General features: G+C 43.0%; 1 protein-coding gene across 4 annotated transcripts in view; it reads right to left on the bottom strand.

Annotated features, from left to right (window-relative positions):
• The window catches only part of LOC102394907 (amyloid beta precursor protein binding family B member 1 interacting protein), a 74,483-nt gene that overhangs the window by 1,416 nt on the left and 57,728 nt on the right, over positions 1-15,339 (bottom strand). For all 4 annotated transcript variants that reach the window (XM_045162716.1, XM_025264674.3, XM_025264676.3 and 1 more), the window contains 5 exons: positions 14,838-14,981; positions 12,722-12,832; positions 7,833-7,931; positions 6,958-7,072; positions 997-1,100 (listed from right to left, as the gene is read on the bottom strand). In XM_045162716.1, coding sequence (XP_045018651.1) covers positions 997-1,100; positions 6,958-7,072; positions 7,833-7,931; positions 12,722-12,832; positions 14,838-14,981 — 573 coding nt within the window. The remainder of the gene's footprint in view (positions 1-996; positions 1,101-6,957; positions 7,073-7,832; positions 7,932-12,721; positions 12,833-14,837; positions 14,982-15,339) is intronic.

Below are 15,339 nucleotides of genomic sequence, written 5' to 3'. Positions count from 1 at the left end.
CATACACAGATACATTTTTCTTGGTCTGAGTTGAGCTGGTTGTGAAATGCAGTCGTCAGGAGCGGGTGTCTGAAATTATTTTGCTCCTGTACCACACATACACAAGGGCTTCCCAGGTGGCCCTTTTAAAGACTTAATTTTTTTTTTCAAAAATTATAAGCAGCTCAATAACTATATGACTTGTTTCCACCACTGGCTGATGGGACAAAGTAAAAGGGGAGAGTGAGGTGGGAAACTTCTGAAGGTACATTTATAGTTGGTTTGAGTCACATATAAGAAATATTCAGTGGAACTTATATAGTCAATTGAGATGTTGGCAACTGGACTAGTAACTAAATTATAACTTGTAGCTAAAATTTTAGATTTAAATAACTCTTCATTATATCTCCTCTACTGGAAAAAAAAAACAGCTATGGAGAATGTTATACGAATTTGGCTATTATTTTCAAATGTGTTTTATTCTCCATTAGCCTGAGGATGTACGTAGAACATTAACAGAAAAATACAAAATGCATATTTTACAGTGGAGCCTTATCAGTATTCTTCTACTTTGGTTTGGGGCCCAGTTAGCATTTAATAAAGGGCTTCTGACTATCACACTGCTCTAAGTTATTCAGAAAAAATAATTTAAAATCCCAAGGGTTTAAAATGTAGGTGCCACTTTCAGAGAGGGCTAAAACCACTTGAATTAAACAAACAAAAATCACTTCAGTCAAAATAAGTGTAGCTAAACTAAAAATAGTTACCAATCCTCAGTATTAAAAAAGATTCTTACATTTTCCTGAAGCTGTGTTGGTTTTAATTTTCCTTTCTAGCCTATGTAATTTTAAGATAATATATATATATGGAGCAATTGTCTAAATGAAATTATAGTGACTTGAATTGTTGGAACTGTATTTTTTTCTTTTTTAAAGAAGCAGTTACTTGAACACAGTTTAGAATATGGGCCTACAAGAGACAGTCTGATAGAAGTGGGTCAGGTATCCCCAGTCTTACCTTGGTTGTTTCAAGCTGTCTCCAGTCTTCTCCGAGAGCAGTATTCATAGACTGTGTTGCCTGGGGGAGCTGACCATTGGCTTGGGTGGTGCCTGTTTTAACTCCTAAGAGGCAGAGAAGAGTAGATAATGGGGGAGGGAAAGTTAGGAGTATGGAATCAATAGATACAAACTATTGTACATAAAACAGGTGAGCAACAAGGAGTTACTGTATAATATAGGGAACTATATTCAGTGTCTCGCATTATAATAACCTATAATGGAAAATAATCTGAATAGAAAACTGAATCCTTTTGCTGTACACCTAAAACTAATACAATATTGTAAATCAACTATACTTCACTAAAAATAAGAATAGTCGGTGAGGTATTTTCAACATTCTTGAGAGTTAATCTGAAAAGATAAAGCCGTTTGTCTCCAAAGTGAAAGGATTCACAGGTACACAGGGTTTACAAAAAAATCTGAGCTTCTATCACAATACTTCATAAGGTTCAGCAAAACAGGCAGGGAAGTGAATGCTTTCTACAAGCCACAGGATCTGGATTAACTGGGGTCCCAACAAATAGTATGTTCTGCTTTTAAAATCCTTTTGGTAACTGAGGAATAAATTTCAAAAACCTCCCTTCTAAAAGAATTCTTCCTGTGGGTGATTTTTTCTGAAATGGATGTATCTTGGTTTGCACCATGCTATGTACAGAAACAACTTTTGAACGTTATCGTCAACAAAAAAATACTTTGGGCACAAAAACAGTAGACAGAGGGGACTGAGCAAAATGTACAAACCTTGAATATACCCTACCGTTAGGTTTATTTTCCCCAGAAAGTTCTGGTATGTGCTTCTTTTCCTGTCTTTTATTTGCACTTTCGCACAAGTGTGCCTAGCTCAGGTTTCACAGTTCTGAGAGAGTCAGTCAGAGAGAAGCAGCTGTGTGTTGATCTCCGGCTCCTAAGAGGCATCCTGGGGTGGGGTGGGGGGCAGGTGGGGTGGGGATGGGGGGGTTGCAGGTGGCTGCTCCTCCCACAGCTGAACTGCCTCCTAGCCCGGGACATGAGGTCTCCCATTTGAGCGCATCTGAGCTTGCCTTAGCTCTCTGCTCAGGACCAGCTCTTCTGTCAAACATTTATGAAATGACCGTGTGCTTGCTTCTTCAGATATTTTCCCAATATTTTGAAAAGCCCATAAATCTACAGAACAACTCAAAGAAGGTCATTAAGCACTCCAGGAAAAGGGGAAGAAGGGAAAGTTTGATACGGACTCGGACACTTCTGCTGTCTCCAAGTATCTGCACAAATTATTAAAGACAACACGAAAAAGCTGCACAGGAGAGAAGCTGGACAGCGCCTTAGCTAAGCGGCCAGAGTGAATGTTCCCGGGGGGCCACAGACACCACAGGCTTCCAAAGGCGGCACCCCAAAAAGGACCCAGCAACTCAGTCCTGCCCCAAACGCGTCACTTGAGATGAGTTATTAGGAAACATCAGACACATCCAAACTGAAGGACATTCTATAAAATAAATGGCCCTTATTCTTTAAGAAAAGTTAATGTCCTGACAGACAAAGAAAGGCTGAGGAAATGTGCCAAATGGAAGAGGAAGAAAGAAATATGATGCCGAAATGCAATTCTGGAGGGGACCCGTGCTAGCAAAGAGCACGGCTGTAGCGGCACCACTGGGACATCCGGCAAAACTGAAATACAGGCTGTGGTTTACCTAAAATACTCTCTATCAACGTGAAAAGTTAAATGTCCAAAATCGGATAACTGCACTGTTGTTAGTAAGAAAATGGCCTCATTTTACTTTTGATTTTTTAGGAAATACAAAGGGAAGATTTAATGGGCAAAGGGACACGATGGTCAATCTACTTACTCTCAAGAGGTTCCAAAAAAATAATAAGCAGGAACACTCCCAATATGGTTTAACATCTCAGCACATTTGTTCACTGTAGGGCTTATTTCTGATAAAACTCTACAGCAGAACCAACATGGGTTAATCTACTGTCTACTAACGGATTTTCCATTACAGGAAAGATCCTATTTTTTTGATCAATGGACATCTCATCTGAGTACTGTGATAGTGTTCTACAAAAATTGGATTTAAGCAATTCATTTGGGAAAATGGACTGAACATGTATCGAACATTTAGTATTGAGTGGTTATATTATTTCACTTTCAGAGAAACCCTACAAGGTATTAATTTATTGTCATCCCAACCATGTTCAAATTCTAGCCTATTGTCTGCCAAGCATTCTGCTTCCTTCTGGGAAAACTTACCAAGCTGGCTTTAAACTCAACATTCAAAAAGCTAAGATCATGGCACCGGGTCCTATCACTTCATGACAATGGAAACAGTGACAGACTTTATTTTGGGGGGGCTCCAAAATCACTGCAGATGGTGACTGCAGCCATGAAATTGAAAGACGCTTGCTCCTTGGAGGAAAAGCTATGACCAACCTGGACAGCAAATTAAAAAGCAGAGACATTACTTTGCAGACAAAGGTCCGTCTAGTCAAAGCTATGGTTTTTCCAGTGGTCATGTATGGATGTGAGAGTTGGACTATAAAGAAAGCTGAGTGTCTAAGAAGTGATGCTTTTGAACTGTGGTGTTGGAGAAGACTTGAGAGTCCCCTGGACTACAAGGAGATCAGTCCTGAATATTCACTGGAGGGACTGATGCTGATGGTGAAGCTCCAATACTTTGGCCACCTGATGCAAAGAACCCACTCACTGGAAAAGACCCTGATGCTGGGAAAGGTTGAAGGCAGGAGGAAAAGGGGACGACAGAGGATGAGATGGTTGTATGGCATCACCGACTCAACGGACATGAGTCTGAGCAAGCTCCGGGAGTTGGTGATGGACAGGAAGCCTGGCGTGCTGCAGTCCATGGGGTCACAAAGAGTCGGACACAACTGAGCGACTGAACTGAACTGACCATACAGAAATAGTCCCTGACAGCATGATTTCCTTCAGTTTCTAGAGGAGGTAACAGATAGGAAACTAACTGTTACACAGATTATTAATTATGGCTGGCCTACAAAGGACAATTTATTTGAGATCTGAAAATGGGCAGAAATTAGCTGCAGGAAAGAAAGAGCACCATAGGGACTTTCAGTGGCTAAGACTCTGTGCGCCCAATGCTGAGGACCCAGGTTCGATTCCTGGTCAGAGAACGAGATCCCACATGCTGAAGCTAAGAGTTCACCTGTGTGCTGGGTCACTTCAGTCCTGTCTGACTCTTGGCAACCCCATGGACTATAGCATGCCAGTCTCCTCTTTCCATGGGATTTTCCAGGCAAGAATACTGGAATAGATTGTGATACCCTCCCCCAGGGGATCTTCCCAACCCAGGAATCGAACCCACATCTCTTATGTCTCCTGCATCGGCAGGCGGGTTCTTTACTACTAGCGCCACCTGGGAAGAGTTCACATGTGGCCACTGAAAGATCCCACTTAGGAGACCCTGGTTTGATTCCTGGGTCCAGAAGATCTGCTGGAGAAGGGAAAGGCTACCCACTCTCATATTCTTGGGCTTCCCTGTGGCTCAGCTGGTAAAGAATCTGCCTGCAATGCAGAAGACCTGGGCTGGACCCTTGGGTTGGGAAGATCTCTCGGAGAAGGGAACAGCTACCCACTCCAGTATTCTGGCCTGCAGAGTACGTATGGGAAAAGATTCCACAGGATACAACTAAAGACCTGGTACAGCCAAATAAATAATAAATAATAAACATGAAAAAAAAAAAGAGATCTAGTTAAAGGAAGAAAGTGAAAATGAAGTTGCTCAGTCGCGTCCGACTCTTTGCGACCCCGTGGACTGTAGCCCACCAGGCTCCTCTGTCCATGGGATTCTCCAGGCAAGAATACTGGAGTGGGTTGCCATTTCCTTCTCCAGGGGAAGAAAAGAGCCTCATAAACAAGGAAGAGTATCTGTGAAGTCCCTAAGAAAGAAGGGTGCTTGGGGCTTTGAAAAATTGGGGAAAAAAACAACAGATGGGTTTTGTGACAGGAACAGGAAGACGGGTGGGGGAAGAGGTGAAATGTGCGAGGCTCATGTCATGCAGGTTCTGGTGGCCTTGCTGGGGACTGGGACTTATCTGAGAGCAGCAGAAAGCGTCGGGAGGACTGGAGCACCAGCCTGTGGGGCCACGTGAAGATGGTGGTGGTCTGGATTTGATGGCAGTAGGGACAGACAGGCACGGACAGATTTGACCAATACTCAGAAGGTGGAATCAATAAGATTGAGGAGTGATTGGATTTGAAGGTGAATGAGCTTTTCTTAGTCAAAAGCTATGGTTTTTCCAGTAGTCATGTACGGATGTGAGAGCTGGACTATAAAGAAAGCTGAATGCCGAAGAATTGATGCTTTCAAATTGTGGTGCTGGAAAAGACTCTTGAGTGTCCTCTGGACTGCAAGGAGATCAATCACTTCTTTAGGAAGTTAACCCTGAATATTCATTGGAAGGACTGATGCTGAAGCTGAAGCTCCAATACTTTGGCCACCTGATGTGAAGAGCAGACTTACTGGAAAAGACCCTGATGCTGGGAAAGATTGAAGGCAGGAGGAGAAGGGGAGGACAGAGGATGAGATGATTATATAGCATCACCGATTCAATGGACATAAATTTGAGCAAACTGCGGGAGACAGTGAAGGACAGGGAAGCGTGGCATGCTGTAGTCCATGGGGTTGCAAAGAGTCGGACACGACTTGACAACAATGAGCTTTTCTTGCATGTTTCCTGCAGAAGTAATTGGGCGGATGATGATGTCATTTGTGGAAACAGAACAATCATGGGGGAGAAAGTCGGGAGAGGGAGAGGATGGGCTCAGTTTTACAGATGTTGAGTTTGAGGTCTGGGGTGCATTCAGATGAAGCCACTGAGAAGACAGTTGGATACATGGGTTTGGAGGTCAACAGAGAAGCCTGGATTGGATTTATGCAGTTACAGGTGGTCAGCGTGTAGACAGTGCTGGGGGTGGATCAGATCACTTAGGGAGATAGTATGAGAGTAGGGTTAGGATTGACTCGGCCTTGGGTAATTTAAGTTGGGGTAGAAGAAGAATAAACCTGCTCTAATAAAGAGCGGGTTGAAAAAGGGTGGCTAGAGAAGTTAAGGTTGGGTGTGGGACTTGGAGTAATACCCCAGAAAAGGGGTTGGCTCCAGGAGGAGTGGTCAGTTGTGTTGGGGTTGCTGAAAGGTCAGCTAGAAAGAAGGGTTTATGGGACTTCCTTGGTGGTCCAGTAGTTAAGAGTCTACACTGCCAATGCAGGGGACTGGGGATTGATCCCTGGTGGGGGAACTGAGATCCCCATGCTGTGGGGGTATAGCTGGAAAGTTTAAATTAAAAAAAAAAAAGAGGAGTCTATAGAAGTTTGATTTAGCAAGAGCATTTTCCATGACGTACTAGAGGCAGGAGCCTGACTGAAATGGTTATGAAGAGTGAACAGTTATTACTGTTTCCACACTAAGTCGTGTCTGACTCTTTTGCGACCCCATGGACTGTAGCCTGCCAGCCTCCTCTATCCAGAGGATTTCTCTGGCAAGAATACTGGAGTGGGCTGCCATTTTCTTCTCCACAGGATCTTCCCAGACCAGTGACTGAACCCAGGTCTCCTGCATTGGCAGGCAGATTCTTTACCACTGAGCCACCTGGGAAGCCCTGGGGAGTGAACAGGAAGTAGAATAACAGAGACAGCAAATACAGTCCACTCTTTAGAATAGTCTACTTGTCCGATGGAGCAGGAGGGGGATTTGGAGTCATAGGAGGGTTTTAAATCTGTTTCTTTGAAGAAGGGATCAGTGTTGATGAGAAGGACACAGTAGAGCAGGAGAGAAAGTGGAAGAGAATGGCATAATAATGCATCCAGGTCTGGTGTTTGTCCTGGGATTCTGGCATACAACTGCGTATCTTCCAGTTGAGCACAAGCTCTGAGCTTGGAACAGGTGTCAGAATCTCCCCCCCGCGTGGTACCTGTGGAAGGCGGGGCTGGTGGCCCTGCGTTGACTGTGCCCAGGTTGGTCCACCGAGAGGCAAGCCCTGCCCTGGCCATGGCCCGCTGATAGTTATCATAGAGCGTCTTCCCATACTAGAGAGAGAACACAAAAGAAGCAACAGAGCAATCCATTTATCCCAAACTCTGCACTCCACTGCAATCTACAAATTCAGGGAAAAGAGGACCTCGTGACTCTTCCTTTTACCCCTTTCCTGAGATACTTGTAGTAGAAGTATTTCCATTAAAAAGAAAAATCCACAAACCATGTTTTCATATGTGAAATAATATTCCAGATTAGCAAAATCAGGTAATATTTGTACCTCCCCACGCAAAGGGAGCTTTAGCTATGCAGTGCGATGATACATGTCTCTATGTAATTTTGCCATAGCTTGTATCTCATGTTTCTGTATTACGCGTAACACTTGCAAAGCTCTCCAGAAATCAATATCTGCAATGGCTCATGTGAAAATAAATCCCTGCTTCTCAGGTCATGGGAAAGGTCCATGTGTGAACCACTCCCACTTAACTCAATAAAAAACCAATGGGCCAACAAACGAGGTGAAAGTGCTGGCATTGATCCATTAATGACATTGACTGAGTGAGAATGGATCAGGTGTTGGGACTTTCCTCGTGGTCCAGCAGTTAAGACTCTGAGCTCCCAGTTCAGGGGGCCTGGGTTTGATCCCCGGTCAGGGAATTAGATCCCACAGGCCACAACTAAGATCTTGTGCAGCCAAAAAAAAAAAAAAAAGAATGAATCAGCTGTTTCCGAGTAACACAAAGATTGGACCCACGTCAATTTGCCAGGCTAGCTGGCAAATTCAAGGTCGGGTGAGCCCACCCATTCTCTCACCTTGGCGATCCTGATTCCCGTGACCCACTGGCTTAGCGCTCTGGCATCATCACAGCACAGATACTTGATATACTGGGACTCCTTCTGAATCTGGGGATGCTGGAAAAGAGTCATTCCAAAGACCATTTGTAAACTCTTCACAAATTAGCACCTTTCAAAAAATGTTTAGAAAATTCTCACAGCGTCTGAAATTTCCTGAGATGGTGGCCAAAATCACTGGTAGCAATTTTAGAATTAGGAACGGGGGTACTTTTTATAGAGGCTAAATTTGGAAAGAATTGACATGATTTATCACAAGCACTTTTTACTATATTGTCAACAGTCATGTCCATTCCTGCTTTTTGAACATCTGGAAACCTTCACATCTTTCATGCTTCTAGCCCTACAAGAAATCCAAATCACTTCTCCATTTATCAGATAAGGGAACTTACGTGCTCTAATTCTCATGTCAAGGAATCAGTGCTTTTGTGACTCTCATGCAGGCCTAGGGTTATTTCTGTTACGAGGAATTCAGGGTTTTGCCCTGTCTTCTGTCATCTCTTCCCCACATGGATGGCCCAGAGAAGGAGTATTTCTGTCTAATTTTAAGTGGCAGTGAGCTGGGTGCTGCACTAGGGGGTCACCCAGGCCTTCCAGGAGCTCCCGGTCAAAGAGAGCAGTGATGAGCTGGTGCAAAGGGGATGGAGTGTTCAAGGTCCAAGGTCATACAGAACATTCTTGTCTTTCAGCACCAGCAACATGGCTCCCTAACTTCCAACCAAACTTTCCAACTGAACCAGAACAGAACTTTCTGGTCTGGACCTTGTGTAAGAGGGGCAAAACATGGGTGTATCCAGCAATCTGGTGTTTATAATTGTTCTTAGAAAACAACTATTTTTTTTTTCCCCTGGAGGAATTAAAAAAGTTGATTTTTGTTACCTTGGGCTTGGCATATTAAAATTTGTTTGTGTGTGTGTGTGTGTGTGTGTGTGTGTGTGTGTGTGTGCATGTCATGTGACGGGAAAGCTGGGTTCCCAGGAGCAGACTGTAAATCATTTGTGCTTGGAGTGAAAGGCAGGAAGCAATTGTCTGGGTAGACGGATCCACTTAAACAGCACAATCAACAATTTCTTAAGTGTGTTCATCCAGAGTAAAATGTGGTTCTTCCTTTAAACACAGAGGCTACTGAGCACAAAACACTTGACCTTGAGTTCTAACCACAGCTCCTCCTGTGATGAAGAGATTGATGTACAGACTTTGGTTCATTCTCCCCAACATGAGTGGGGTGCATCTCACCAACTTCCTCATATCACAAGCGTACCAGGATTGGACACAGGAGAATTAAACATCAGGTGATCTTGAAGATGACCTCAAAGATCACTTGTGAGCCTCAGATTTTATGATTCTAAGACGAGCTGCCCGGTGGGCTCAAGGCTCCCTTCTGGCTCCCCCATCAAGGCAGGAACCCCACAGGCTCCTGGGACGTCACTCAGCAAGTCCCTGGGCTTAGTCCTCTGTCATGTCTTGGGACCTTGCCAAGGCGTTTACTACCTTGAGTTTTTAGCCCGAAAATATTTGCAAAGAAGTTTAAGGAAAAATGCCAGCTCCATGCCACTGGCCAGCCTCTTCTGCCATTGGTTTGGTTGCTCCTGACCACAGAAAGGGAGAAGCTCCCGCAGACATGCCATGCAGCACAGAAAGGTCAGGGCAGCTGCAGACCCTTGTCCAAAGGGATCTTACGGATCCTTGAAACAGTGGGAGACCAGAGACATTAAGCCATGTGTTCAAAGTCACACTGAGAGGCAGAACCCTAATGAGAACCAAGGGCTCGTGTGTCCAGTAGATACCTCTGGGTGGTTAGGCAGAGAGGAGGAAGAGTGGCTCACATCGTACTTAGGAAGTGGTGGCTGGGGTGTTGCTGAGCGAGATGTATGTAAACAAATGCATGATCACTCAATGACATGGTAAAGTCTGCAGCAAAAGTTGGAAAACAGAGAAAGGTTCTTTGGAAAAGGTGACAGATGTGGAAGGAAGAGGCAGATAAGAACCTGGAAGCTTGGTGGATGTGCAAACTCCTGGGCCAGATCCTAGATGCACAGAATCAGAAGCTCTGGGGGCCCAACCACCTGTCTTTAACAGCTCTCCTGTTAAAGAGAGTAAGTTAAAGAGAGTAAGTTAAAGAGAGTGCGTGGTGAGTCCCATGCACTCTCAAGTTTGAGAAATGCTGGTCAACAGACATGTTTAACTGGTACTAGAGTGCAGTAAGAATGACTCCAATTCTTGCTCACTGGTTATGTCTGTCAACATTGCACTAATAGTCTTACAGGCAGAGATGGTTTAATCTGCACGGGAAGTGTTATTTCCACTTCTTAGCAGAGGGCAGTGAAGCTTAGAGAGTCTTGACACTGTGCCAGGAGACAGAGCCAGGACTCAAACTCCCATGTTCCTGGCAGCACCCTCCATGGATGGTCATAATCCACAGGTTCATCCTGAGTAAGAAGCTCCCGGGTTGAACTTCTCAGCCCGTGCACATCTATGGACTCACACGATCTCTTAACATGGTACTCTAATCCTGAGCCCTTTCTGCAATGTATGTGCATACTCTTTGAATTCTGTCAATCTGCTCACCTCATGAAATATGTGCATATCAAGAGTTTCTTCCGCCCTCTAGAGTGGACAGAAAGGGAAATAAATGACCAAAATGTTTGTAAAACAAGTAAGTTCTCCAAAGGATGACTGACCCTTTTACTCAGCAAATGCATAAAAATTCCCAGCATTATGGGAAGGAAGTGAGAAGTGTGCCTAAGTGCCAACGAGCAGGGCGACTGCCCATAAGGAACCTGGCTTTAGAACAGAATCCATCATCATCATTTGAGAAAAGGGAAATGCATGTTCCTGGTGGGTTGTTTGTTTATTCTGATTCTTGTTTGTTCTCGAATCGTCAAACCTGCATTTTTCTCCACCTCAGAGCCCTCGGCCCCGTCCGTGGGAGGCCCTCCGCTGGGTCTCAGCATCACCATTCTCAGTGCAGCCCAGGGTGACCTGCGTCCCAGGCCAGATAGTTCAACACATGATCCTGGGACCTAGTCCCAAGTTTGTGAGTCAGCACTAGAAACCACATTCCCACCCTGCTCACTGGGTCTAAATCCTCAGCCTGGAGCCCTCTAGGTCCAAGATCTCTGCTTTCTCTTGCTGAAAATCTCTGTTCCAGCCTCTGGCCATGGGTTTATGGGCCCTTCTGACAACTTTCATTATATTGTCTGCTCTGAAGCATATTTCATCACCAGCAGAGAAGCCCTGACTGTTGATGCTTAGAGCCAGAAGACATTCTTATGCCGTGTAGGCATCGGGATGTCCATGTGCAAAGGAGGGCCTCTGTGTTCCTAAGTTCTGAGTCTCAGGATTGCAAACGAGGGCCCCAAGGGCTGACAGCAACACAGTGAAAACACAGTTCAAGAGCAGCTGGGGCTGGGGTTAGGGGAGGCTGAGAAGAGATTTTGTGTGCCAGCAAACAGTGTCTGAGAGAATAGCCTCCCCACACCGCCCTCTCCACCTTGGCTTCTCATCCTGGTTCAGCTAGTTCCTGGCTGAGAGTCTCTGTGCCCAGATTCCACATCTATAAACTAGAGAGAGAGGCTTGCCTGGTGGCTCAGTGGTAAAGAATCCACCTGCCATTGCAGGAGACACAGGTTCGATCCCTGGTCCAGAAAGATCCCACATGCCATGGAGCAGCTAAGCCTGTACACCAGAGCTACTGAGCCTGTGCTCTAGAACCTGGGAGCCGCAACAAGAGAAGTCCGCACACGAGAAGCCCGTGCGCCATAACTAGAGAGTAGCCTTCGTTCTCTGCAACTAGAGAAAGCCTGTGCGCAGCAACGAGGACCCAGCACAGCCAAAAATAAATACAGAAATCAAACTAGGGAGAACTGGGCTCTTACCACAGAAAGCTGATAAAGGATTAAATGAATTCATCTATTAATTAACATATGAAAAGTGCTTAAATCACTGCATTGCAGATGCGATGTATAATGTGTTTGCCGCTGTTCTCATGGCCCTTTCTATGCCAGGATTTTATTACTGTAAGTGGAGTATAACCTTTAAAAATGGTCAATCACTCTACTGTATGCCTGTAATTTATATAACATTGCACAGCAATGTTTATAATTTAATAAAAAATAATAAAGTATATTTGCAGGAAAAAAAGAAATTCTGCACACAGCCTTGCACCCGAGCCGAATGGAATGAGATAAACTGGGTTTTTCTGGTGTGAACTTGTGAAGGGGAATTTGTGGTGTTGGAGGCAATGACATGGCCAGAAGAGCTCCATAAATTCCTTGAGTCCATTTCTAGGAGTCAGTTGTTAACATTTAGCAGAGAAAAGTTACTTCTGCCCAACCTTCCAAAATATGGTGCTAATGTCAACCTTACCAGACATCTGATAATACATACTGTCTTTTGATAATGTGCGCTTTAAAAAGTTTCAAGACCCACTAATACTATTTTTAGAAAAAGATTTTTTTTTCTATTTTCTATATTTTTCTAGGAAGTCTTGTCAACTTTCTAATTTCTCAAAATATCTTACAATGGAATAAGGACCTGATAAAGAACTGAACAATCAATCATTTTGTCAATAAAATTATAAATAAAATCTGTCCAAAATGCAGAGCTTTTATTCTCATAAAATGATGAAGAAATCCAGACAGGCTAACTTGAAAGTTTTAGACTCAATAACAGACTTTGGGGAAAATGATCTGAATTGGGTAGAAATGCTTTCTCCTCTCCTACTTTGGTTTACAATAAAAAGCTTCTTATGTTATACTTGTAGTTAACTATATAACACTGAACATTTCTAAAAAGGAAATAACTGATTCAAACTGCTTACAGATCTAAGGTAAGGACTTAAAACCTACCTTTAGAACAAAGCAGTAGTCAGTGGGTGCTTTGTATTTCATTTTACACTGAATCCCATAGTAAATGTTGACATTTTCAAACTGTATAAAACAGGCCAGATCTCGAGATGTCTGAAAGAGAAGGAAAAAATAACCTCAACCTAGCTGACAGGTAATATCTTCCCAAGGTTGTTCACGGCACAATGAAGGGTGACATTTTAGTAGGAAAATGCAGAATTTCAGGTGTTCCTTAAGCATTTACCATGTAGTCTTCTACAAGCCAGGCCTGCATTTTAAGAAGAGGAAGAGCACATCTAAGGCAGAACAGCGTGCCACGGGTGCAGCAAAGATCACACTGGTGTCCTGGCTCCTGCACACGGACCCCTAGAGGCGACCGGCAGACCTGGAGACACCATTACTGTATCAATGTGGTCCAGACACAGTGACTGAGCACCTTGTCAGACGTTTTATTTTGGCTTTTGCCATTCTAAGTCACTGATGGATTTCATGACTGAGCATTTAGGACAAAAGTCCCTCGTGGATGAACAATGAGTGGTATTTGATGCTCAGAAAATCAGCACACACTTCATGCATCTCTTCTTGAGGAGAAAAGATTCCTTTCATGCCATCTCTTTAGGGCTGGCAGTGTTGCTATGGAAACAGAATCCTCTCCTTATGTATAACACACATTGTGAAGACCTCTAATCTACGTATTTCGTGACACATCAACTACAAATTTGTTCTATTACTCCCCCCCCATCACATTCTGTTTTTTAATCAATAAAAAATAAAGGGCAGAATTACTACATCTCAATGCACAATTATTCTTTTATATATGGCAGTACATTTTTTTCTTGTGAGAGCCTTTCTTCTGGATTTTCAAAGTTTTCGTATTTTTAATTAGAAAAATATAGCATTCATAATTTAAAAATAAATATATATTTATATTTAAAGATAAATATAAATATATATTTAAAAGAAAAATGAAAATCTTCCTTCACTCTTCTCTTCTCATTTCATTTCTCTTCTCCAGAGAAGAGATTCTTCCAAATGTTTTTGGGAATATATTTATATGCCTATGTATGTGTAGACATATTCACATATAAAATTTTAAAAATATATATGAGATCTTACTCTTAATATTTTTTCATGAATTTATTCTTTTTCTTAACATTATATCTTGGGGTCTATGTCAGGATGTATGAAAGGCAATATTGCACTGTATAGCTGCATAACATTACACTGTAGAGATGTAATTATTTATTTAACCATCCTACTATACAGGACCAGAGGTTATTTTAATATCTTGCTATTACAAAAAATACTTAAAAATACTGTGTGGGATAGACTGCTAAACATGGAGCCGGCCTTTGAAGGGGTATTCCCTTTTACAATTGCCTAGATCTTGCTAAACTGTCCCCCAGTTTGGCTATACCCAGATGTCTGATTCCAGGTAAAAGAAGTCTTACTCTTATGCCTACAGAACAACAGAGTAAAAAGGGAGGGGAAAAAGTCCTCTGAAATCAATATGTTAAAAAATGAATTAATCTTTAGAGAAATGCTTTGGTCATAATTTCTGAGACCTGATTTTTAAAGTAGGTAGATTTCTTTACCTTTAAAAGAAAGCAACTGAAAGATTCAGAAGGATTTCTGAAGCTCTATCCTAAAAGTATATTTATTTGAATAAACACTGTCATCATATGAATCTCACAGCAAAAGGCAGAGTACTGAAATTTCCACCTGAGGATTTCTTTAGTTTTTCCCTGGTAGCTCAGCTGGTAAAGAATCCACCTTCAATGCAGGAGACCCCAGTTCAATTCCTGCATTGAGAAGATCCACTGGAGATGGGATAGGCTACCCACTCCAGTATTCTTGGGCTTCCCTTGTGGCTCAGCTGGAAAAGAATCCACCTGCAATGCAGGAGACCTGGGTTTGATCCCTGGGTTGGGAAGATCCCCTGGAGAAGGGAAAGGCTACCCACTCCAGTATTGGGAAAGGGTACCCACTCCAGTATTCTGGCCTGGAGAATTCCATGGATTGTATAGTCCATGGGGTTGCAAAGAGTTGGACACGACTGAGTGACTTTCACTTTCATGAAATGTCTTTTTTATAAGCATATTTTTTTTTTCTTTCTGACCTTAGTCTTTCCTTTGGGGACATAATAAATTCCAGAAGCTCGTAAAAGAAAATAGCGCCTTTTCCAGGATTTCTTCCCATCTTCTTTCAAATACAGAGCTCCCTCGAGTTCTGGCACAATGACGGATGTTCCACAGAAACTCTCCTGAAATTGAGATTCCAATGATACAAAACCCATCAGAGATAAACATATATTTTGTTCACATTGAAATAAACTGTGGCAAGCTAGCCTGCAAGCTAAAAATCATTTTGTCTACAGCTCTAATTGAATGCATATACTGACATTGCATACTATTTGCCAAAAGACAGGAAGAACATGGTGATTGAATTTCAGCTCCAGAGTTCGACTTCTAGGCTCCTTGACCACTTAGCTCTGTGATTCCCAGCAAGTGACTCAACCTCAGTGCCTTTACTTGCAAAATAAGAGTGCTGACAGCCCCAACTTCATAAGGAAGGTAGTGAGTACAATCTTGGTACATATTGTGGAAGTATTACATAAAATC

This window comes from Bubalus bubalis, chromosome 14 (genome assembly GCF_019923935.1).
Source record: "Bubalus bubalis isolate 160015118507 breed Murrah chromosome 14, NDDB_SH_1, whole genome shotgun sequence".
Lineage (NCBI taxonomy): Eukaryota > Metazoa > Chordata > Mammalia > Artiodactyla > Bovidae > Bubalus > Bubalus bubalis.
The sequence above is the reverse complement of the archived record's forward strand: the minus strand, read 5'-3'. Positions and strand labels throughout refer to the sequence as shown.